Source organism: Petromyzon marinus, chromosome 6, assembly GCF_048934315.1.
Source record: "Petromyzon marinus isolate PM22_M1 ecotype Great Lakes invasive population chromosome 6, UKy_Petmar_22M1.pri1.0, whole genome shotgun sequence".
In the NCBI taxonomy this organism is placed as follows: domain Eukaryota; kingdom Metazoa; phylum Chordata; class Hyperoartia; order Petromyzontiformes; family Petromyzontidae; genus Petromyzon; species Petromyzon marinus.
The window spans coordinates 6,510,441-6,537,696 of NC_133672.1; the positions used below are offsets into that span (position 1 = coordinate 6,510,441).

At 43.4% G+C, this 27,256-nt stretch overlaps 1 protein-coding gene across 2 annotated transcripts in view; it reads left to right on the forward strand.

The window, feature by feature from the left end:
• LOC116939625 (tyrosine-protein kinase receptor-like) overlaps positions 1–27,256 on the forward strand; it is a 194,640-nt gene that overhangs the window by 90,549 nt on the left and 76,835 nt on the right. For both annotated transcript variants that reach the window (XM_032948250.2, XM_032948251.2), the window contains exon 5: positions 26,397–26,614. In XM_032948250.2, the coding sequence (XP_032804141.2) occupies positions 26,397–26,614 (218 nt within the window). The remainder of the gene's footprint in view (positions 1–26,396; positions 26,615–27,256) is intronic.

Sequence of the window (27,256 nt, forward strand, 5' to 3'; positions counted from 1 at the left end):
TCCGCTACCAATGAGGGGCAAATGGCTGAAGCGAATATGGCGATGTGTTTCTGCCATCTGATCAAGATGCGAAAATAGTTCCAATGGTGAAAATGGAACAACATTTTTTTTTTCTAATGGATAAACAAGATGGGTGGGGTTAAGGTTATGTATTTAAGTGCGAACTTCTTCTGCACCGTACGTAGCCAATTGCGCTAATCGGAGGCTCAGGAAAATGTCAAGGGTAGAGCTGGCATGAGGAGTGAACGTTGGACTGACCGCTGTCCACCCACCACAGTTAGCCAAATGGCAGGTTGTGTGTGTGTGTGTGTGGGGGGGGGGGGTGGGGGGGGGGGGCAAAGTGTGTGTACTCCCACTTATTCTAAGATGTCTGGCCAGCATGGGAAAACACATCACGACACCCACGAGGCGCTACTGCCAAAAGTAGCGTGAGCAAGAAATTGCACGGCTGCACCTTCACATGTTTAGGGATGAGACTACAGTCTGGTTGGCCAGTGTACTCTCTTCTAACAGTGCATGGCTTCTTGTAGCCAAGTATGGCCTTCCTATTTTCTGTTCACTTTGTTGGCGATAGTGTAGGGGAGCGGTAGTGTAGCGGTTAGTGCACTACGAACCCGGCGACCCGAGTTCAATTCCCGCTCACGGCCAACACCAGCGACAATTATCTGGGCCTCCCCTAGGTCGACGCAGCCTCAACCTGGCGCGGTGTGTAGTAAACATCACCACTGGGGAGACAAAGGCGGTCGAGCGTGGTGCTGGCAACCCACACCCTCGTGCACCGTGCCGGCCTTCATAGGCGCTCGCTAACAGAACTTGCGCCAATAGTCTGTGAAGGCCATAAGGGGGAATCTTTGTTTTTGTTTGCTTGTGTCCCACGCTCTAGGCGGGAATGGCAGAGATCTCTGCATGGGCAGAGATTGATGAGTTCCTAGAATGCATGCGCGGCGCTTGCACTTGCAATGGCAGTGCCTCCATTGTTAGACAAGTTCACGTCCCTCATGCACATTCTGCAAGCATTGCGAATGTTCTTTTTGAAATGGAATCAGTCTCTGAATTCTCATTACTCGAGGCCTTAGTAGTAACCTAATGTAATCCCGCAATTGGTATTGTAAAACTAGCTTCATCCGACTATTTGCCAGCTTTCTTCAAATTTAATTATTGTGTTGACATCCTCAGAACGTAGTTTATGTACTCTTTGGTTCTTTCGGTAAAGTCGCGTAAGTATAAAATATAAAATAAATTTAATTTAATTTATTTTAAATAAATTTAATTTATTTTATATGTTATTTTATACCCACGTGACTTTACCGAAAGAACCAAAGAGTATGGATCCCTGCAGTCACGAAAACTTCAGATCTAAACGAAGTTTCTGATTAATAGTACTCACGATAATGATTCACAAAGAAGGATGAAGGTGTTGTTGGTTCACGGGGCCTGTATGACCAAACAACAACAACAACACATTACATTTGTAAGGTGCTCATATCGCAACAAGCATCTCAAGATTGCATTCCTCACCACACTGGACAGTGGAAAAAGGTGGCTGGGATAGGACCTGTTCAGATATCACTTGCCACTAATATGAGCTGTGACCTGGAATCGAATCAGTACTCTGGTACTATTATTATATCCTTTCAATACAAAGTTGGAGAAGAATTACTATTGACAGGTAATGTATAAATAATGAGGGGCAATTAACACATTTAAATATAATATTGTAGTTATAGTCTCACAATTATTTTTTGTTGAGTTCCATTCATAGTTTTTTAGTCCCGTTTCCCTTTGAGTTGATCACCACTACCTGTACAATCGAACTTGTGGGTTTCCTTCTTTGCGACTTCCACGTGAAAAAAAAGATCTATTAGTCCACAATCCAAAATAAGAACCCTCCTGAAAAGCAGTCCTTGAGACTCAGTGGAGCTTTCCCGGGTATTTAGAACATGTTATTTCTCACGCTGCATGATGTTGCTTCCAGCCCTTCCTTTAAAAAGTCATTGGCCGGTGACACGAAAAGGAGCCTTTAACACATTCGTGTGCGGCTGAAAGGATATCCAGAGGCAATGTTGACCAGTTTTAATTCGGCTTGCCAGGTGGCGGTCACCAAAGGCACCTCTTAAAAGTGATCAATCTTCCCTATTTTCCTGCTGGGGTCAGCAGGTACATACGGTGGCTGGGCTGGGTCTTTCACCCCTGCTTGCTACGTGCTAATTATAAATCCCATTGCGATGTGACCCATGGGAATTTTTCCCCGCCGTGTTTTTCATTTTCTCAGTTTAATATATATTCAGAGTTAACGCCCATCTTTATGGATTGAAGTAAAAAAAAAATAGTTTACTGTATATGTATCATTGATTCTATTGTGTGCATGTTGAACTTCTTTGGCACCGTACGTAGCCAACCGCCCTTAATCGCAGGTGCGGATTCAATTGAAATAAATTATTACGCTCACAAAATACGCATCAAATAGTGTGCGGGAGAAATTAACAAATGCATGCAAATTATATGATAATGTTAAACACAGGCTAACGCAATAAATAAAAAACCCAGCACAAACAAGATGGCAAAAGTGAGATAAAAAGGATTTTTGAATCACAATCTCAAATGTGAGATTGGGGAATTCATCATTTGCATGCCTAGAATAGACCGTAGCTGCAGATGTTACAATTCAATTCACAAATAGATTATTTGAACTTAGAATGTGCATCGATCGTTATTGCAGCTGGATTAATCAATTCTAGCATCAATTATTATGATTGGTGGATCGTCATGGCAGTGGCTATGCAATTCAGAGCTTTGTAGACAAACGTTGGTAGATCACACGACGATTTTTGAGACTCACAAAATCTCTGGATTGCAAGGTGACCAGGAAAAGCACAGCAAATAGATTATTTCGTGCAGATATTTGAGTGTTATTCCGCTCGTATGCATGTATTTCCTCCGGACACTCCTAAAACACATTGTGTAATTAAGTAATGAATTATTACCATGCCGTGCGATACATTAACGTCACTCCCAGTCGCTTGGGATCCGTTTAAAAAAAAAACGAAATCCAATCGGATCTGTATAATTACGGATATGATCCGAACATTTTTTAAAATATATATTCCTATCAAACTGATCCACGTGTTTGCGTTAAAAATCCCCGAACCATGCACTGTCAGTTGGCTGCTAGCTGCCGACTAAATGACAGGGGCAGGGTTGTTATCGATTAATTCAGGGGAAAACCTCAATGCACTCACGTGAATATTTTTTGCACGAATCACCCAGGTAACTGTTGTTATGCAAGTACAGCTGCTAAGCCCGCAGTGCATTGTAGGCAAAATCTTTATTCGCCAGACAGACATGAGAGATACAATTCCCTTTTTAAACGAGACAGATTTGCAGTGCACAAGGCCATCAAATGTCAAAGTCAAGGTGTCTTCCTACTTAAATGAGAAATGAGGTGGTTGCTCATCTGAGACGGTTAGCCCTAAGGCAGGGGTGGAAATGTTTCCACATTCCTCTGGCAGGCCTCAGTCTCTCCCAAACGCAATCACTGTTGGGCTTTCCACAGAAGTGCCATCAACACTGGAGGGATTATAACACAAGTCTGTGGCGATGATAATTCAGCAAAGGGAAAAAAAAAACCAAGAGCCTGAAATAGGGTATAATTGGCCTCATGTTACCAGGGCTTAACTCAATTACCCAAATAAAGGTTAAGAGGTGCCACATGTGGAGCATGACATTTTATAATGAATGGTATCATTTGCATCTGATTACTGAACCTTTATTGGTGCTATGAGCTGATTCGGATACAGTGGCCTACAGAAAAAGGAATCATTGTGAGCTTAATGTTAAAGCCCCTCTCAAGTGTGTGAGTACTGAAAATAGGCCCTGTAATCTTCAAAAATGTGTATCTACGAGGGTAGTGTTGTGGGTATAGCGGCCAACAGGGTCAAGTTCAGAATCAGAATCTTTATTTGAGGCTGGAGGAATCCAATGAGCTGTGAAACTCCTTTTCACAGACGTCCGGTAGGGCGAGTCAGAAAGTTAAAACGACAAACAGTACAAAAAAACCGATAGGAGTTTGTAGTATATCCTCCCTCCAAGGTCATGAAAACGAATACTACTTCATGGTCGTCCTTTGCAGAAAATGATTCTTGCCATCGGGATTTCTCATCGTAGGCCCACGATCAGCAAAGGAGACGACTGCTGGTCTATTGCTAATTTTAATGAGGGCACTTTGAATTTTCCCTACAGTGTAGGAAAGGAAAATGTGGTCTCAGTAAAACAATAACACCTTCTTTTAATTGCTTGTTCATTGTATTGTCTTGAAACGACCGCAGTGTTTATTATTGTACCAGTTGATTTTTTTTTTCATTCAAGCATAGTAGAAAGTCTGCGATAGCAAGGTGACTCAGGAAAGTGACAGCGATGGAGCAATAATGCTTTCTGTGAAGGCCTCGGTTTAATAATGAAGGGGCCTGTGCTCTAGACAGCCACGATGCGCTGCTCTGTCCTGTGTTGCTTTACAACTATGTTATAAACTAGACTACTATACATTGCAATGTTATACCTTCCAATCTAAACTACATTGTAGAATATCGTATACACAGCCCAATGTAAGCTCTAACATTATGCATTATATTGATATGTCTCCAACTCAACTTTTTTTCTACATTACACGACTATACACCGTAATATACACTGCCATAGACAAACCCACCCTTGAATTACACAATGCGTTACTATACACTACCCTATACTTTAGACTGTAAAATATTTGACTTGTAATATTACACTATGTATTATTCTACCAATCCTACTGTATATCACACTGCTGTATATTCACTATACAATTACGATACTACATATTGCCTTATGAATTATGTTAAACATTACAATGTTATACTATTTATTATTATACAACATGCTATAAACCATACCATTGACCGTCGTGTGAAAGGTATTAAGAGGCAGTGCCAGCTAATGGACTGCGGTCTGAAAGTCACCGTAAAATACAATCAATCAAGAACCTAAATGGTTTATAACGTCTTTCTAATGGTTACTAAGCCAGAATCCATCTTCTCGGTTGAAAGTGTCTCTGTGTTTGTATATGTGGATGGCCTCATGAATTAATCTCTCATGGTAGCCGGATGGCTTGCAAAGAACCTCCGTCTTGGAGAAGTCAATGTCATGTGAGCCCACTGAATTATAACAGTGATCTGCCACGGCTGAGGAGTTCGTCCTACCGTATTTCAAGTCTGCTTTATGTTCACGGATGCGGTCCGAGATATGTCGTTTGGTTTCTCCAATGTAGCTGCTACCACAGAGGCAACTTAGTTTGTAGACGCCCGGGTACTATATGTCTGGAACCACATTTTTTACAGACAGAACCAGATCACGGATTTATGTACTGTGCTGAATTGGACCTGGATCTTGTGTTTATTCAGGATTTTGGAGATCTTTTTTGTGACCCCCGCAATGTAGGATAATGTGATGGTTTTGAATGGCTCCTCAAGAGGATCCTTCTTCATGGCTGGAGTGATGGCTTTGCGGATTGTGTAGTCGGAGTAACCATTAGCCTTGAGAGCTTGGTGTACGTGCTTGAGTTCACTGGTAATGTGTTCCTGGTCGGAAATGCATTGGGCTCTATGGTATAGAGTCTTGATGAAGGAGTTCTTCTGGGATGGATGGTGGTGGGAATCCGGTTTTAAGTAAGCATCTGTATGGGTAGCTTTCCTGTAGACAGAGTGGCTCATTGAACCATCAGGTCTCCTTTTAATTAGGACATCCAAAAGGGCAGCTTGCCATCTTTTTCGACTTCCATGGTAAATCTGATGGCTGGGTGTGTGGAATTGATGTGGTCGAGGAATTGGTCTTGAGCAGGCCGGCCATGTGGCCAGATGACAAGTGTCATCCACGTACCTCTTCCATAAGGTCGGGCATAGAGTGGCAGTCTGGATGGCGTCAGTTTCAAATTTCTCCATGAAAACCTTGGCTACAACCGGAGATATGGGGGAGCCCATTGGGGTGCCCTCAGTTTGTTTGTTTTTTCGACATAGAATTGTAATGTATAACGACTTATTGTTAGTAGCTCAGATGATTGGAGAGTATATTGAGTTTATTGATAACATTGAGGTCACAGCTTAAAAGCCGTGATCTGAACGTGGCTCTCTCACTCCAGCGCTGTCCTACCAGACAGTCTCGCTCCCTTCACCTGATGAAGGCCGCTTGTGTTGTGGCCGAAACGTCGTGAGAATATTATTGTGTTATTTTATTTTATCAATTTATTATTTTATTCTCATTCTACGTGACTTTACCGAAAGAACCAAAGAAGATGAATCATTGCAGTCACGAAAGCTTAAAATCGAAACATTGAGGTAGTTTATATTTTAGTTTTTTATCAGTTTACTATATGGTATTCATTTTATAGTGTAGTGTATACCCAGTTACTTTATGTTAATAGCTCAACTTATTGAAGAATATATTGAGTACATTTATTATATTGATGTAGTATATACTTCGTTTTTTCACATCGGTTTTATTGTATGATAGTTGGGTAGTTGCAGTCCTTTAGCGTCAAAATACTAAATGCCTCTGTTGATATGTAAACTCGGACTTTAACATAGCTATTTCCGTGACCAGTTACATGCAAATCCCTCACATTAACATCATGCTAATCTCCCAGTTACATGCTAATTTCTGACTTTAACACCCTGCTAATCCAACACATTAGCACAGCTACTTCAATGCTAAATTATCCTGTTGATATGTAAACTCTTTTGTCAAGGCGCTCTGCTCCTCCCACCCAGCTTAAAAGACGCTGCCAAGCTTAGCAGTGGTCATTGAAGCGCTGTCGTCCCGACAGTTCTGTTCCTTCGCCTGAAGAAGGCTACTTGCGTTGTGGCCGAAACGTCGTGAGAATTTTATTGTATTATGTTTTATTTGTATTATTTTATTTCCATTCTACGTGACTTTGCCGAAAGAACCAAGAAGATGAATCCCTGCAGTCACGAAAGCTTTAAATCGAAACATAACAAATAATTACTCTCGATTCATAAGTCCGTAAACCTGTGTTAAAATAAACACGTAGGCTTTCGCGACCAATTTCATCCATGGATGATGATGGATGATAAAATAAACATTATGAACCTTGGAAAGCAATAAAATAAACACTGCGGTAAACGTTGTGGGAGCGAACAATGTGCTGTAAATAGCTGAGGCTTGCAGTAAATGATGCTTGGTATTTGTCTCTGATCTGTGACAACAGTGGCCATCGTCTATAATAGAGGGGTTTATTTTGGGTTAGATCGCGTAAATATATAACTGTGTCGTTAAACCCGCCACCACCTGACACAGCCAATTAGTAAGGTTTGTCACATAAGCAGAACTTGCCAATTCGTCACTAGTACAGCATTGGCATGTTATGTTTACGTGACAAACCTTATTAATTGGATGTGTCGGGTGGTGACGGATTTAACGACACACTTACCCGATCTACCCCCCAAAAAACATCTATTATGGATGATATTGCTCGCAATAGCCTCACGTGTTAAAGTGGCCATTGTTTTCATTTCATTTATAGCCACACATTGTACGTACACAATTCACTATATTGCACACGTGCATTGCATTGTGTGCGAGCGTGGCTGTGTGCTGGAAAGTGACGAGCGTGGTAGGAGCGTGACTGTGTGCTGTAGAGTGATGAGTGTGGTAGGAGCGTGACTGTGTGCTGTAGAGTGATGAGTGTGGTAGGAGCGTGACTGTGTGCTGGAGAGTGATGAGTGTGGTAGGAGCGTGACTGTGTGCTGGAGAGCGACGAGTGTGGTAGGAGCGTGACTGTGTGCTGGAGAGTGACGAGTGTGGTAGGAGCGTGACTGTGTGCTGTAGAGTGATGAGTGTGGTAGGAGCGTGACTGTGTGCTGTAGAGTGATGAGCGTGGTAGGAGCGTGACTGTGTGCTGGAGAGTGACGAGTGTGGTAGGAGCGTGACTGTGTGCTGGAGAGTGACGAGCGTGGTAGGAGCGTGACTGTGTGCTGGAGAGCGACGAGCGTGACTGTGTGCTGGAGAGTGACGAGCGTGGTGGGAGCGTGACTGTGTGCCTGAGAGTGACGAGCGTGGTGGGAGCGTGACTGTGTGTCTGAGAGTGACGAGCGTGGTGGGAGCGTGACTGTGTGCCTGAGAGTGACGAGCGTGGCTGTGTGCTGGAGAGTGACAGTGACGAGTGTGGTAGGAGCGTGACTGTGTGCCTGAGAGTGACGAGCGTGGTGGGAGCGTGACTGTGTGCCTGAGAGTGACGAGCGTGGCTGTGTGCTGGAGAGTGACAGTGACGAGTGTGGTAGGAGCGTGACTGTGTGCCTGAGAGTGACGAGCGTGGTGGGAGCGTGACTGTGTGCCTGAGAGTGACGAGCGTGGTGGGAGCGTGACTGTGTGCCTGAGAGTGACGAGCGTGGTGGGAGCGTGACTGTGTGCCTGAGAGTGACGAGCGTGGTGGGAGCGTGGCTGTGTGCTGGAGAGTGACGAGCGTGGTGGGAGCGTGACTGTGTGTGTCAGATAAAGACAGAGTAGGGAGCGGCTGTATACAGGGAGTCGTGAACGCACTGCGTCACGACCCGCGGCACGGTTACCGCTCACGACCAACAAACAATCAGTGACATGTATCTGAACTGGTCTTCAGCCTCTCCTAGGTTGGCTCAGCCTTAAATTAGTATCGAGTATGGTTTGGAACCGGCCCTACCCGCCCCCGTGTTTGCCTTCAGCAGTGCTCGCAAACAGCACTTTGCCCCAACAGTCTGTTAAAGGCTATATGGGGGATATTTGTCTTTGTGTTCCGTGTGTGAGAGTGATGTGCTTGCGCGCGCGTGCGTGCGCGTGTGTGTTTAAAGAGTTAGTGCCCCAGCTGGGTGACAAATGCGAGTGCACGTGAGTGAAAGGCCTCGAGCGCGATGTATTCGACTTGACAGTCCTGTCCAGTATGCACTTAGGTGGGGTCAACTGCGTTCTGCAATAGGAACAGATAGTGGGGTTTGTCCTCTTTCTGTTGACTTATCATCGGCGCCCAAACAGGACCCGAGAAAGCGCTTTGAAAAACCACAAAGTAAAAACGTCTACATTCATCTACAATTTATTTGCTTCCGAATTTTAGGCATTAAATTGAATATATATTTGTATTAATATATATAATTATGAGCATAGACTCGACTACATTTGTGCCAAGTTTCAGCTTTCTGGCTCTTCTACAACATCATTAGAATTTGGAACAGTCACTCTGGTCACGACTGGCTACACTCTGGTGGGTTTTCAATATGCATCGTGATCTTTTCATCGCAGAATTCCATTATGTGACGTGAATATCTTTCACCGTACCACACTCAGTTATTGAACTCCATGAATCTGATTAAATAACAATGTTCGGCTAGATACCATTACAGTGGTGATGATGTGATGATAGAAGTTCAAAATGACAATGATAAGAAGACATGCTCGAGACCTGTTGGGTACGTAATATTGGGCCAACTTAATTGTACAGCCCCTTTTGTCAACCCACTGCTGTAACCGAGGCCTCCCCTCGCCGTGCTGGTCATTGGCATTGTTTGATTATACTTCATCATAGTGGTGAGTTGGGGGTCAAGGTATCACTCGCCACTGATGTTGTCCACGGCCATTAATTGAACTCGGGCTACCAGCCTCAAATGGGTTAACTCACTTTGCCACAAGTTCCCCAACACAAATAAAGTAGTTACTCTTGAAAGCAACGGATGGCATCAGACACAAATGGCCCCTGTAATTCGGTGACTGGAACATGCTTTACTCAGCGGCAGCGCGAAATGCTGGAGAAGAGATCATTCATTGTGACAAACCATCACGTTATGCTGCCGAAAATAAATCAGGGCACAACCGCACATTGCAAGTACACCCACATGGGATTTTCATATGCGGTCGTCGAGAAATATATGGAATGTGAATTACAGCGCCCATCAAAGCATGGCGCTAGCACCTGATGGATTCCCATTTGGAGGGTCATGCCCATCGCCAATCTTACCAGCATATCGTCATTGATAATGACTCATTGTCGTCATGGCAATCTGTGCCACCATCATCAGGACATGGCGGGTCATAGTCGGTCACCGAGTCAAAATTCAAAGTCCAGGGCAAAGTGTCTTCACGTTTGACGTAGGGTGATCCTCTTCTCCGTTGGCAGTCCATAGCAAGTAGTGGCAGTTCCACATTCCGATGGCGGGGACTGTGCTCTCCGTGAGGTGGCTACTTTAGGCTTCCCACGCTGAGAGACTAGAGCACTCCCTCGTGCTAATATTCAGAATGGGAGTGTATGTGATCCTGTGGTCATGCAAAGTCGGAATAATGAGATGCTATGGGGCAAGCACAAGCCATATGACCTAATCTTCCAATTAGTGTGCAAAGCCACCAACCTACAACTTGCAATTGCTCATGCTCGCAGTTTATGCTTAAGCTAACAACACCGGTGGAGACACTTTTTTACTCATGGCATGTGCCAGCTTTTTCCGTCTCTGGGACTTGTGCCGAAGCCTTAAGATACCAAACCGCTTTACGAACCTTGTTCAGCCTGCTGCGGTCTATTTATGACGGGTGTATAGTAGTGTGCATTTTGGGGCAACGGCATTTCTTCGTGGGAATAACCACCTTCACGTATATGCTCTTTAAAAAAAGGGTCATTGCCCCAACTGTTGCCCGTTATGTTTTACCTTTAAGGCAGTGAAATTAACGAATGAGTCGAGGTGTTTTTTTTTTATGGCAATCGAAGCTTTACGCCGAAAGATTCCTCTGTCGTAGCAGCCGGGGGAATTCTTTTTTTTTTTACCATTGTGAAGTCATTAGATGAAGAATCCATTTGGAAATCTCGCAGAGTAGTGACACCCATGTGACGGAGAATGGCTCCGAAAGAGACTTTTACAGTCAATACTTCTCACTAAATATCTACCGTTTGGCCTTTGTACCCTTTACCCAGTAGGGGGTCGCATTTTCCCATATACTATGCTATGAGATTTTTTTAATGGCAGTAGAAGTGATCTTTTGACATCAAGAGCTGTAATTTAGGGAAAGTAAGTATGAAACTAGGTTGAGACAATCAGATTGCTACACTTGTTAACCACAGGTGACTGCTGGATTTCCAACGCAGCATCTCAGCATTGCCAGCTCTGACCTTTTTAGCGATTGATTGCAAAATATAGACCACCTAGCAAACATTCCTCTACGACATGACTGTAAACACTTGTGCCAACGTGTTATTAACATTCAATTTATAGCGCAGCGTTACTCAAGCGTCCCTATGCGTATGCAAGATCACTTATGTAATGATAAGCCCAGAGCCAAATGCCACTTGTGACCAGTGTCAGTGACAGCACCTGTACCATAAACAGCTTTACTCATGACACGCGGTAGCCACTGTGATATACGAATATAACAAATGGCCTTTTCAGTAAAATGGCAACCGTAATGGAGACAACGGTTCAGCGATGATCTTGGCTGAGCGCACGTGCACGCCTGATGAAAGTCATCGCTGTTATTTGTGCCCCCGTTTGTGCCACAGGCCAATACGCTTGATCAGGGTGAACTGTTGTGGAAGGTAGCGGGGCAGGGAAGAGAATGAAGGTCAGGTAGCACTGTGTCTGGAGCCTTTGGATGGTCAAGAGTTAAAATACCGGTTGGTAGCCAAGTCAGCCGATCAGCCTTCTACGGTTGATAAATGAATACCACTTTGGAGAGAATTCAACCGTGACTACCTCTAGAGTGACTGACCTGCACCGTGGACATGTGGAATGTCCACTACTGGTTCAGTATAATGGAGGTGACCATCATCCTCCTGCATGCTGGATCACAGAGATAAGTTTCACTTGAAATTAGGATGCAGGTAAGTTGATTACATCAACTGGTGAAATAAATCTGATACTTGTCTTGCTGTGGCTCTCTTGACATTGTTTCATAATAATACTAATTCAGAGTGCTCAAATTTGTTGACAGCAGCACAAAGCTGGTGGAGAAGATTAGCCTCTCCAGAGGACAACCACAGTTAACTTTCCACTAAGTGGTACTCAATTTATCGAACGCACATGGCTGAGAGGCTGAGTTGATTGACCACCGAGTGGTATTAAAATTCACGACATTGCGATTTTGAGTTGACCGCTATGACCACAGTGTCACCCCGTCCAGATGGACAGGGACACATTTTATTTATGACAGGCCATTGCAAGGTGACTTAGGGCCCATGAAAAACAAGTGAAAATGGGCAGGTAGAGGTAAGGGTAAATGAATAAATAACTTAAATACAATGCGGAAGGAATACACTGTGCATCGCATAATTTCCACAAAGCTGCTTTGATCGTCTCGCAGCAGAATTCCGTTCTTAGAGACATTTGTTGATCCTTGCACCACGAATCTTTCTCATCAGCAAACTTCAAAGAGGCGCTGGAACACGTAAGGAGGAGGAGGAGGAGGGGGGTATGCAGAAGGTCATGGTAATGATGAACTATTGCCCATTTATTTTTGAACTCCCAAATAGTACATGCATCTTTCTATATTTGATTGAAGCCTGGGACAATGCTTAAAATTCCAAATTTATATGGCAACAAAAGCAAATTATCCATGTGGTTGAGCAATGGACTGCTAGGTTATTGCCCACCAAACTCATTGCCCAAGTGACTCTTTTAAATATTGAAAGTGTAGAAGGCACATTGTAACTGTGAGTCATAGTTTAATTTATTTTGGTGAGGAAAGTCGTTAAAATATCATTAAGATAGCATACCGCCATATACGTAATATACCAATATGTTATCTGCTTATACAGTAGTATGACATTAGTTTAGTATGTTACCATTACAAAAAATAAATAACTGCATATTTTAAATTACCCGTCCATACGTGTGGGTAACAGACCAAATGGTCTAGAGATAAAGACGCAAATAAATTATTATTTCCAAAGATTGGTCGGGTCATTTGTGGCCAAATTCCAACTATGAAACCTAAAAGTGTTTCCTTGCTTAAATTGGGCAGTGCTCATCTCCATTGGTGGCTTCAAGCCGTGGCGAAAATTCTACATTCAAATGGACGCGGCCCAGTTTTCTCCATAGGTCAACCGCTGTTGGCGATTCCCAATGTGGCACTCATATAATAGAAAGTCAAAATAGTTCTCAGTTCTGAATTTCACATGGGATGATATTTCCTATTTTTTTCTTGTTATTATTCTGAAGGATTACATAGTGATATGTTAAACGTTCCATTTAATTCCACAGCTGTTATACCATAGAGCCATGTTGCACCTCCAATTAGCACGGTTGGCTACGTACGGTTCAAAAAAATGTGAACATACATACATGTCTCCCTGCCTTGGAAATTTGGATTTTCCACCACCATCTCACTCCTAAAGATGAACTGATTTTATCGCTCCATCTCCGCAGTGGCCATTATTTTTCATAATTTAGTTTCAGACAGTTCGAATTCTGGGGTTTAGGCTGTGACATATACATGCGACGACCTATAAACGATTTTGTCCACAGAGTTTGTCATTTGTTAACTCTACGGGAATACAACACACACTGTTGCAAAGTGGAAATGAAAGACCCCAAGGATGCATATGTACAAAAAACACTCATAATTGTAGCATACCATATACACTGAAGTTCAAAGGACATTTAAATAGTGTGCAACACTTAGTAGTTTTAATGTATTAATCTCTGAACACTTTTACAAATTACAAGAATCTAAATTAGAACCAACTGCACCATAGCCATCACTTCTTTTTAACTCTAAAAAAAGTTACATTTTGATTGAAAGCTTTCGTGACTGCAGTGATTCATATTCTTGGTTCTTTCGGTAAAGTCACGTAGAAGGGAAACAATAAAATAATAAAAATATAAAACAATAAAAGTCTCACGACGTTTCGACTGCAACACAAGCAATCATGATGATTTCTTTGTGTTGATGATTGCTTGTGTTGCAGTAACACAATCATCAACACAAGCAATCATGATGATTGCTTGTGTTGATGATTGCTTGTGTTGCAGTAACACAAGCAGCAACGCAATCAATCATGATGATTGCTTGTGTTGATGATTGCTTGTGTTGCAGTCGAAACGTCGTGATAATTTTAATGTTTCATATTTTTTATCATTTTATTGTTTCCCTTCTACGTGACTTTACCGAAAGAACCAAGAATATCTAAAAAAGTTGTCATATCTCAGTCTGAGCGAGCGAGCGAGAGAGAGAGAGAAGAAAGTGTTCAATGTGCAAGGATCGCATTGTCTTAGCGTCGTTAATATTCTCGCTCCGTACGTTTCACCCACGACATTTTGCCTTTGCTAACGTGCCAAGGCTGCCTGGCAACATCTTGTCTCAGAAAAAAAATCTCACAGGCTTCGTGCAAGGAACAAGCTTAGTAGCACTCATTGACAATATTAGAAGCGACTGGCCTTCACAGCCAAGCCTGTGAACCAAACTCTTGTACGGTGAGATACCATGACGTAGTCTTTGCAACTAATCTGGAGATTTATTTTAATTGTGTGTCATTGATTTGGTTGAAAGCCTTTTTTTTTTACCATCATTTGTTGTTTTCTTATTGATAGGTTTTTTTGCTTCATTCTGTTATTGCAAAGTAAAGGCCTGTGTTTTAAGGCTGATGCTAGAACTCACTTGACTTTTGATTTGGGAAAATAATAATATTGCACACTGTGTATAATAATGTCCTTTACTTATGCTTATCCAGTGCCATAATAGTAGTCAACAGTGTTCATACTATGGTCCCTTGCCATAAGAATTTAGAATTCCCACTGCTGGCTCAGGTTCACCAAAGTGAGTTCGGTAGATTCAAAGTACAGTCGTGCAAACCAACGTATCACCACTCTCCATCCCGTGTATTTTTTTGTAATCAAATCTCATACATCTATGGCACATGTAAGCATAATTTACATCTAACTGAAGCATGATATTATCGTCTGTGTAAAATCAAGTAATGGCTATTAAACTGAACGCTCTTGAGAATTAAACGATTTCCAGAAAGACATGAAACAATTTTAAGGTTCGATTTTCTCTAATGTGACGATGCACCCACAAGACCGCTGAAGATTTTTTTATATATATCTATGGGCTTGTGACATAATTTTTATGAGCACCTGAAGTCTCCTTGGTTATGTCCAGGGATTTTGGTCATTCCTATCTCGTTTGCACCCTTGGCAAGATCGTTGGAGATGCGTCTTGCTGTGAGCAAGGAAAGCTGCCTCTGTCACAAGCCACTTCTTAAGTAGTAACTGTAAAACACCGACTGCCGATGCCTTGCAATGTATGCCCCAACGAAGGGGTAAATGGAGCACAGTTTGTTTTCTTGGCAACAACGACACGTCACAATCACTGCCTCAGCTCAGTGCCACCCAATTGGAATGGCTGGAGGTGGCAGCCAGGGGGATTTTGTGGCTGCTCACGATGAGTGCTAATGAGTGCTCTATGCTAATGAAACAAAGAGCAGCCTTAGGCTTAACCTCTTAGCACCACTCTTGCCTAATGGCACAGTATTGACTGCAGGCAACCCCCCCCCCCCCCCCCCCCCCACTTTTAATTAAACATCGACTTTATGTTGGTAAAAGTTGACCTTATTTACCGTTTTTGAAAATAAATAGACAACTATAAACCGTCCCTGTGCGTGCGTGTAAGGACAATGGTCTCAGGATTAGACACTCGGTGTCATTGGGGTCATAACACCGGATCCACCACACGTGGCGACCTGCCAATCGAGTCAACTGTGGCATTCCCATTTGTACTGCTGGGTGGATTTTGGGCCAGCGTGCAAGAGTAGACCAAAATGCCCTCCCTAGGGACACTCTACATCTCCCACTAGTGGAGGCCCTGTTGCCACCAGCGGCATGAGCCATCAGTTGCAGGGCTGCACCTTTACCCGTTTTGCCTTTCACATTGGATCCAGCGATAAGTACCCTGTTGAATAATATATGAACGTATTTTAACTAGAATTGACAAACTGTAAAATCGTATACGAAGTAATTATAACGTACGTGAGCAAATTGGCAATGTATAAATAAGTAACACATCTTAATGAAAGCATCTCTCTGTTCGGATAAGTGTTGGGTGGAACTCATCTGCATTGGTCACCCTAAGCCAGTTGTCAGAATTTCATATTATTGTGGCATTGGCCGGTTCATTCGTAGGACACCCACTTGTCAATCAATCATAATTATGTTTACTACTGATAACAATTAATAATAATAATGATGTATGTATCCAGGACAGCATCACGAAGTGCTTAGATTTTTCAGGAGGGTCCTGCATGAGGATCCTGTCCGAGAGACAGAGACTGGCCTCCACCAAGGGAATGTGGAATTTTCACCACTGACTTAGGTTCACTAAAGGAGAGGACACCTTGACCTTTGACCTTCGTCGTCATAAACACCATGATTATGAATTAAATTATTTTTTTAGTGACTTGCTAAACTTCCTTCTATCTCACTCTCACATCCTTTATTGCATTTTTTGTTGTTGGTGTAACTTGCGGACCCACCCTTAATGGACAAAAATAGCTTTGTAGCTCATCAGATTCCTCCGGTATAAATGTTCTGATTCCCGATTCATCTGGGCTCCCACCCAAGGTGCCTCCTATTGCGTCTATACAAACGAGGTGAGATTGTGTGTGGGGGGTGGGGGAGTGCACTCTTATGCAAGCAGATTCACCTCCCTAAAAGTGTTCCTGTCACATTGCATTTCGCCCACAATATGTCTTAATGCATTCCTGGTCATCGATGTGTAACCAAATGTACATATTTATCACAATAAAGGCACGGAGAGAGACAGTTGAGCATTTGAAATGTTAGTAAGACTCGCACTCCCATTAATACTGCAGCCCAGGCTTTAGACGGTTTAGCGAATAGTTCTTAGGGCTTAGCTCAGAGAGGTCAGAGTTCTTTATCGAAATTGAATATTAAAGCCAAAGTCATAAGAGCATGAGGAAGTGTTGCACGAGGGCAGGTCACAATCAATATTACAAGTTCAAATCCCAGGCATGGGTTCAAACTCAGCTCATAATGATTCCTCCGGCATCCATAAAATTCTAAAAAGCACTTTTTGGAAAGTTACATCTGTTGTTCTATAGATAAATACATCCCCAGACATAGGAACATGCGGTTTCCACCACTGACTTGGGGATTAGAGATGAGATCTTGCATCATGCTCATTTAAGATATGAGACCGATTATTTTTCCTTCAGTAAGAGAGCTCTTTCAATTCAACAGGCACTCGCCTGCATCCGAACAAGAAAATCCAAGTGTTGATTATTACAGTACCAGGTCACTCTTACCTTTTGGATCACACCTGTTTCTATAGAAAGGGGTTCATTAATTCCCTGTCGAGTTGAGGCATCCAGGTTCTGTCAAGCCACGATGAGCTTTTGATGGCAATCCCTTCCCTTGCTAAGAAGATCAAATATGCAATGCCTTTTATTTCGGTCCCACTTGCTTGTTGAGTGTATAAGTACGGCAGCGATGTGAATGGTGACCTAAATTAGTAGGAAATGTAAGAATGATTCGCTTTGCGAGTTGCACGGAAGACTGCAGTGTGACTGGGGAGACAGTTTCTGTGATGCATAGATAATGGCAGATCGTTTGTAAGTGGTTTTCCAATATGATGTTGTGTACAAGCTAGCAAGCCAGTCCACCTGGTGAGGCTCAATCTAGATTTGAAGTTTTCGTGACTGCAGGGATCCATACTTTTTGGTTCTTTCGGTAAAGTCACGTGGGTATAAAATTAAATAAATTAAATCACGACATTTCAGACGCAACACAAGCGTCCGTCATCAGGCGGGACAACCACAGCAAGAAACAATTGCTGAAGTGGGCAAACGGGCTGCTTGTAACATATTGCAGTGTTAAACTGGCGAGGCTCCGCAACATGTAGAAACATTCTGATCCAAATGTCGGGTTAAATAACACTTCACTTTGTCAATCCACTGCTGCATGAAGGCCTCCCTGCACTCCATGTGTGAGTTGGCAAAGCGATGCTAACCACTAACGTTAGCTGTGGGCAGGAATTAAAAAATCAGGTCACTGAGTTCTTAGCGCTAAGCACGAATGACCAATATTCGGAGAACAATTGTTTACGGGTGCTTTTAAAATGTTGATTATTGCTATTATTCTGCCCCCATATTGCAGTGTTACCAAGGTAGAAAACAGATGGATAGGGGATGAAGTATCCCCTTAATGTGTCATCTTCAAGATGGCGATATTTAAATTAGGATTTGGCTATATCATCTATTTTTTACTCTATTGATAAAACAAAACAATGACACTATATATGCTATAACCTTATGTATATTCATATCATGTGGAATGTGCCATATCTAAGAAGCTAACCAAGGTTGAGCCTGGATAGTACATGGATAGGTGAGCATCATGGATGCCCGGTTGTTATACACTGTGTTATGGGTTTCTATGAAGCAGTGTGCAGAAAAATCCATTACACTATTTTACTTTACTTCATATGCTCCTATGTAAATGCTCCCCACCCCCCCCCCCCCCCCCCCCCCCCCCCACTTTATAAATCCGCACTGATCAGCGTGGTAAAGTATGGTCAAATAATTGCCATGACCAACGGGGTATGAGGACAGTCCGTCATCCAGCAGTGGATTGATGCAAGGGCCGTGCAATTTGTGAATAGAAAGCGGCAGCGTGTAACACTGACTGCGTGGCTGCACGGTAATCAGGTGATATCTGGCTCCTCTTGGCATGTGATTAATCTTCTTTGGTTCTTCCGTCTTCTTTGGTTCTTTCGGTAAAGTCACGTAGAATGAGAATAACATAATAAAATAAAATAAATAGACAATAAAATTCTCACGACGTTTCGGCCACAACACAAGTAGCCTTATTCTTAGCTCTTTCGGTAAAGTCACGTTGAAGGGAAACAATAAAATATATAAAACAATAACAATTCTCACGACGTTTCGACCATAACACAAACGGTCGTCATCAGGTGTGTCGGTAGCCTTCATCAGGTGAAAGAACAGAACTGTCGGGACGACAGTGCTTCATGTGATTAATGATCGAGACCGTGGCGTCAGCGGCAATGGTGACGGGGCTTTTTGGTTCACGGGCTCCCAAAGCGAGCAATGATAATGAGCACCAGTGCACGTGTGCCACTGTGACGCACACAAGTTAGCACCCATGCCTAGTTGAAGTAAATATATGAATGGCAGAATGAATAAATTAATTACACAATGGGCCAGAGGTGAATTTGTGAATCTGTGAAGTAGATTTTGATTTAAAGCTTTCGTGACTGCAGTAATTCATATTCTTAGTTTTTTCGGTAAAGTCACGTTGAAGGGAAACAATAAAAGAATATCTGTGAAGTAGGTTTAAAATAATAATGAATCATACTTCTGAGTATGTTTTATTTATTGTTCCGTAGATTCACAGCTTCTTTGGTATATATAAATTGAAGTATATACACTATATGTGTCGTCATCGTTCGAATATCCAGCTGGATGGTTCCGTAGTGGAGCAATTGACTCACAATCTGAAGAGATTGCGATTTAAAATTTGGCGCCACGGTGGCGAGATGTTAACTACCTTGCCTGGTAGGCAGGAGGTCGTGGGATCGATCCTGACCCTGACGCCTGCTGTATATTTGGAGTTTGCGTGTCTCTCTCCACGTGGTCGCGTGGATTTTTCTCCAGGTCCTCCAGTTTTTCCCTCCACATTTAGAATTAACATGCAAATCTTGACTTAAAACTTTCGTGACTGCAGGAATTCATATTGTTTGGGTCTTTCGGTAATGTCACGTAACCTATCTACGTGACTTTACCGAAGGACCCAAAGAATATAAAGTAACATGCATTTAGAGAATGTGGCTGTTATCAATGTCCACGTAATAAGCCATTTCGTTGAGTTATCATTTGTGTTAAGGTCGCTGCTGAAAAAGAGCTATATAGCTCAGTGGGCTTTACATGTCAAAATAAATAAATAGTTTAGGTTAATTCTTGATCAGGGTTCGACCCAGCCCATCATCCTTTCCGGATTAATTAACTGAGCGCCACTCATTTTGGGGAAAACGCCGGTGGTTGCCCTTTCAAGATGACCTAACATCAGAGGAATATAAAACGTTCACCACTGGATCAGAGCGGCCGGTGGGAATGAAAGGCGGCCGATGATTATTTGAGCAAGGAGACATTTTGACCCTTTTTGCGTGATGCTATCTAAAATCGTGTAACTTCTTCCAAAGTTGAGAAGTCAATGGTGCTTGTCCTACGGAGAGATTGGCTCCCTAAAAAAAGTAACGTGGAATTTTCACCATCGTCCAATGGCCCTCAGTGGAGATGAGTACGGTCCAATTTTTGAACGAGTGGAAACGTTTAATTGATTGCACTATTTAACATTTGTCAATTAAGGTTAATTGTGGGGTACATGCAATAATATATCACTGAACATTGATGGACAATCGTGTCAAAAATGTGAAGCCTCTTATCTCCGCGATCTCATTCTCTGTCTGCCTCAACTGAGAGGGAGACGTGAGGATAATTGGGGAGGGAGATGTGGGTGGAGTCGTCTTCCCACACCTCCCTCCCCCATCTGTTGGTGTTCTACAGGGCTGTGTTCTTGATTCACCTCTTCCTCCCTCTACATTGTCCCTCTAAGGGCCCTCATCCAGAATAATGGCATCTCCTTTCACTGATATACACTGATGATACTCAACGTTGCTTCATTACCTCTGGTGAAGACTCGTGAAAATATCTAATCCCCATCTCACTGCATATCCAGAGCCAGGCTAGATTATGAGGTGCATTACTTCAGCCTCTGCCTCATTAATTCACCAAAGACAGTAATGTATTTATTATTGTTATTATTGTGTTGTTTTAATCATTGTAAAGGAAGAGTAGAATTACGTATGTGTTATGAGAACGTACCCTTAATTTTTACCTTTAAAATCATGGGAATTATTTTTATTATATATGAATTTTGGATCTATGCACCGTTCTTCAGGAACGCATCCTATTCATGAATCGAGGAATGCCCGTCGTATATGTGTGTAGGTTTGAAGTATGTCCCGATTCATATCACTACTCCTCTGAAGAATTTAAAATTAAATAAAAGTATATGCTCAATTACGAAAAATAGCCAAGAGCACAATTGTGATAACATTTGTGAAATGTGTTTGTTTTTACCTTAACCCACACGCCGTGAAAATTGGCGATGTTCTTTTAGCACACGCCTCTCAAGAGTAAACGATCGCCTCCGTAGCAGAGCACACTGTAAAGATTAATGGAGGCACACAAAAATAAGCCCAGCCGTGTTCCTGTGAAATTCGAACAATATCTGATCTCTAGGCAATGAGTCATCTGGTCAAACTGGACATCCAAAAATACGCGTGAGATTGGGCAGGGATGCACAGAATCGTATGACCAGATTGTGCGCATGCAATATGCATTTTGAATGCCAATCACTCAAGCCTCAGGCAACATTACTGATTCCCAGATGCATGTGAATATTACAGTGTATATATCATAATATTGTCATACATAATGCTCAGAAAGCATTCTGAAAACATTCCACGTTTATATCTCTCGTAATAAAATCCCATACTTGCTCATCATCATCACTCATGGTCTATTCACTGATTAATTATGAACTAAATTAATTTTTTAGTGACTTGCTAAACTTCCTTCTATCTCACTCTCACATACTTTATTGTATTTTTTGTTGTTGGTGTAACTTGCGGACCCGCCCTTAATGGACAAAAATTGCTTTGTAGCTCATAAGATTCCTCCGGTATAAATGTTCTGATTCCGATTCATCTGGGCTCCCACCCAAGGTGCCTCCTATTGCGTCTATACAAACGAGGTGAGATTGTGTGTGGGGGGTGGGGGAGTGCACTCTTATGCAAGCAGATTCACCTCCCTAAAAGTGTTCCTGTCACATTGCATTTCGCCCACAATATGTCTTAATGCATTCCTGGTCATCGATGTGTAACCAAATGTATTTATTTATCACAATAAAGGCACGGAGAGAGACAGTTGAGCATTTGAAATGTTAGTAAGACTCGCACTCCCATTAATACTGCAGCCCAGGCTTTAGACGGTTTAGCGAATAGTTGGGTTTGGCAGTTCTTAGTGCTTAGCTCAGAGAGCTCAGAGTTCTTTATCGAAATTGAATATTAAAGCCAAAGTCATAATAGCATGAGGAAGTGTTGCACGAGGGCAGGTCACAATCAATATTACAAGTTCAAATCCCAGGCATGGGTTCAAAACTCAGCTCATAATGATTCCTCCGGCATGCATACAATTCTAAAAAGCACTTTTTGGAAAGTTACATTTGTTGTTCGAAAGATAAATACATCCCCAGACATAGGGACATGCGATTTCCACCACTGACTTGGGGCTTAGAGATGAGATCTTGCATCATGCTCATTTAAGATATGAGACCGATTATTTTTCCTTCAGTAAGAGAGCTCTTTTAATACAACAGGCACTCACCTGCATCCGAACAAGAAAATCCAAGTGTTGATTACTACAGTACCAGGTCTCTCTTACCATTTGGATCACACCTGTTTCTATAGAAAGGGGTTCATTAATTCCCTGTCGAGTTGAGGCATCCAGGTTCTGTCAAGCCACGATGAGCAATGAGTCATCTGGTCAAACTGGACATCCAAAAATACGCGTGAGATTGGGCAGTGATGCACAGAATCGTATGACCAGATTCTGCGCATGCAATATGCATTTTGAATGCCAATCACTCAAGCCTCGGGCAACATTACTGATTCCCAGATGCATGTGAATATTACAGTGTATATATCATAATATTGTCATACATAATGCTCAGAAAGCATTCTAAAAATATTCCACGTATATATCTCTCGTAATAAAATGCCATACTTGCTCATCATCACTCATAGTCTATTCACTGCTGGATGAAGGCCTCCCCAATGCAATCACCATTTTTCATAGTCGTGATGGCGCAATACATATCACCCACGCACACGTGTTGACCTCATTGTTATAGTGGTTCTGCTCTCTGCAGAACTCTCTAGATAATCGTGTCTTCTGGTGATGTGTTCTGCCCAAGCCTACTTAGCAGCCAATATTGATGTCTATGCTCTGCATTTGTTCTCTGATTCATATGTTCCTCTTTCGGTGTGCAATTCCCATCGTGCATCTCTCCACACTTTCTTGTCTCCTCTTCAGATTTCGTTCCATTTTGTTTGTCAGTGTCCAACACATTCCTGCGGAGGGAGCTTGTAGGAACGTTGGGTTGCTCGGTCAATGGCCAGGATCAATGGGGGCACCACGTGGTGTATTCCGCAAATATGCCCGACTGTGAGGGCGGGCACAAGCCGGCGTGAGTAGGTGAAACGTTGAGTTTTATAAGGGCACCACGGGCTGTCCAGCCCCTCCCCACCCAGCCCCACCCCTCCCACCCCCCACCCAGCCCCACCCTCCCCACCCTCCTCTTCCCACCCAGCCCCTCCCCACCCTCCCCACCCTCTCCTCCCCACCCAGCCCCACCCTCCCCACCCTCCCCTTCCCACCCAGCCCCTCCCCACCCTCCCCTCCCCACCCAGCCCCTCCCTCCCCACCCAGCCCCTCCCCACCGTCCCCTCGCCACCCAGCCCCACCCCTCCCATTTTTGGATGCACGACGGACGGACACAATAATCCCCTGTGGGCTGGTGTAACCAGGAGGTTCCTACCAGTATAAAATGTTCTCCTCTCGCATGGTGGATGACCATCGAGTACGGTGGGTGGGTCAAAAAACCAACTTGCTGTTGTCACTGTCTCTTCCTAGTCACCCCACAACTCAGCAGACTGAGAGCTTGCCGGCACACGATGAAGTCGGTGCAATTCACCAAATTCACCTCCAAAACAATGCGCTACCAACATACGCCTGGTATACCCACCAGCACTGTCGTAGGCCGGCACACAACTTGTGTCAATCCACTGCTCGTTACCTTAATGGAAAGAATAGAATAACAGATCGAGGGAGGATACGGATTCGGTGCACTTCCAGTTAGTGCTAAGGAGTATAGCGCCGTTTGAGACAGATAGATGGATCGAGGAATGTAATCAGGCCAAATGTGATCCGTGAAAATACAGCCACTTGGCAGCTGTTAATTGCAGGTTGCCACCATGCTGTTTTTTTAAATTCCTATTTACTCGACTGAAGAACCCATTCATAGTACAGTGAGGGAAAAAAGTATTTGATCCCCTGCTGATTTTGTACGTTTGCCCACTGACAAAGAAATGATCAGTCTATAATTTTAATGGTAGGTTTATTTGAACAGTGAGATACAGAATAACAACAACAAAATCTAGAAAAACGCATGTAAAAAATGTTATGCATTTATTTGCATTTTAATTAGGGAAATCAGTATTTGACCCCTCTGCAAAACATGACTTAGCACTTGGTGGCAAAACCATTGTTGGCAATCACAGAGGTCAGATGTTTCTTGTAGTTGGCCACCAGGTTTGCACACATCTCAGGAGGGATTTTGTCCCACTCCTCTTTGCAGATCTTCTCCAAGTCATTAAGGTTTCGAGGCTGACTTTTGGCAACTCGAACCTTCAGCTCCCTCAACAGATTTTCTATGGGATTAAGGTCTGGAGACTGGCTAGGCCACTCCAGGACCTTAATGTGCTTCTTCTTGAGCCACTCCTTTGTTGCCTTGGCCGTGTGTTTTGGGTCATTGTCATGCTGGAATACCCATCCACGACCCATTTTCAATGCCCTGGCTGAGGGAAGGAGGTTCTCACCCAAGATTTGATGGTACGTGGCCCCGTCCATCGTCCCTTTGATGCGGTGAAGTTGTCCTGTCCCCTGAGCAGAAAAACACCCCCCATAATGTTTCCACCTCCATGTTTGACGGTGGGGATGGTGTTTTTGGGGTCATAGGCAGCATTCGTCCTCCTCCAAACACGGCGAGTTGAGTTGATGCAAAAGAGCTCCATTTTAGTCTCATCTGACCACAACACTTTCACCCAGTTGTCCTCTGAATCATTCAGATGTTCATTGGCAAACTTCAGACGGGCATGTATATGTGCTTTCTTGAGCAGGGGGACAATGCGGGCGCTGCAGGATTTCAGTCCATCACGGCGTAGTATGTTACCAATTGTTTTCTTGGTGACTATGGTCCCAGCTACCTTGAGATAATTGACAATATCCTCCCGTGTAGTTCTGGGCTGATTCATCACCGTTCTCATGATCATTGCAACTCCACGAGGTGAGATCTTGCATGGAGCCCCAGGCCGAGGGAGATTGACAGTTATTTTGTGTTTCTTCCATTTGCGAATACTCGCACCAACTGTTGTCACCTTCTCACCAAGCTGCTTGGCAATGGTCTTGTAGCCCATTCCAGCCTTGTGTATGTCTACAATCTTGTCCCTGACATCCTTGGAGAGCTCTTTGGTCTTGGCCATGGTGGAAAGTTTGGACTCTGATTGATTGATTGCTTCTGTGGACAGGTGTCTTTTATACAGGTAACAAGCTGAAATTAGGAGCACTCCCTTTAAGAGTGTGCTCCTAATCTCAGCTCGTTATCTGTATAAAAGACACCGGGGAGCCAGAAATCTTTCTGATTGAGAGGGAGTCAAATACTTATTTCCCTCATTAAAATGCAATTCAATTTATAAAAATTTTACCATGCGTTTTTCTGAATTTTGTTGTTGATATTCTGTCTCTCACTGTTCAAATAAACCTACCATTAAAATTATAGACTGATCATTTATTTGTCAGTGGGCAAACGTACAAAATCAGCAGGGGATCAAATACTTTTTTCCCTCACTGTACTTACTCATCAATTGATTATTAATTCAGCTGGGTGGGGGGCTCTGGCTACTCACCACTAATCCGTTACTGCATCAGAAGCATGAAGGTAAACGTGATGTGTACTGTGTATACGAGTTCCTCTTGAGTGCATTTACTCTTAAGCACACCTGTGTTCACTTGAGAGGTCACGAAGCAGTGGCCACTGTCGGGTTTTTAAGATACACTCAAGCAAATCCAGTTAATGCTGGTCCTTCGTATATATGTGGGCCTGCATATAGCATCACGTATATTTGTATAAAGACCACAATTTTTTGGTGGTGGATTTTCGATGATTGAAGAAAACTTGCAAATGACACAAATTAGAAGGAAGGTTGCAAGTTGCAATGCCATTTGAGGGGGGGGGGGGGTTTGACACTTCCAATTATCCATCGTAAGTCAATAAAAAACAATACGGTGATAGTAACTAGAAGCCATGCAATTGCTGGAATGACCTCTACCATGAGAATGTGAAAATGTCAAAACTCTCAGGGCAACCAATGGTGATGACCATCGCGCTGCTGTCCTTTGAGCTGGGATGCACTTTGACTTGACATCGAATGAGCAGCCGATTTGTCACACCTACCTGCCTGTGTCACAGTTGGACGTTGGTGCGCGGTGTGGTGGGGCGCCCAAGAGGTCCCTTTCACATCGGCCTGCAATGCACTTGGGGCCCGAGGGAGCAGCAACAAGGCACCCCGCGGAGGCCTGAGGAGGGGCAGCAGCTGCTGCCCACGGCGCAGACGCCACTTCTCAGGGAACGCAGCTCAGCCCTCGTGGCCCTTGATGGCATCACCTTACGGTGGTGCCCACAGCCAGGTAAGCCTTCGTCTGTTGTTTTCTGTTGTTTTCTATCCATCGTCAGCCATGAATCTTTACACTGTTGGATGAAGGCCTCCCCTAGCCGCCCACCATCCCTCAAGGTCCCACAACGCGATAGCCGATCAAGCGCCTGCACACGAGCCAATCTCATTCCTCCTTCTCCATTGGGAACATTACCAAGCTGCAGCGTGTGCGGGCACTGCAAGATCACTAAGATCTGACCGTGTTCGTCCAGTGCTCGCCGAGCTACATTGGCTTCCCGTAGCCGAACGAATACGTTATAAGGTCGCACTCATTACACACACAAAGTTCTTGCCACAAGTGAACCACAAAACCTTGCTGATCTCGTCAAGGGGCATAAACCGTCATGCGCACTCCGGTCATCCTGACAGTGGCTTTTGGCTAGCCATCGAACAAAGACGGTTACTACATCGCGCGCTTACTACATCGCGCGCTTTCAGATGTACTTCTGCGGTCATCTGGAACGCTCTTCCTTCTGATATTAAGAAATCACTGGAGCTATGCACTTTTGAAATAATCTAGATTGACAAACTCACTTGTTTGGAACTGCTTTTTTGTGTTTTTAGTTTGTTGTCCTTCCCCCGCCCCTCTGATTAGTGTGGTTGGCTACAGTTATTC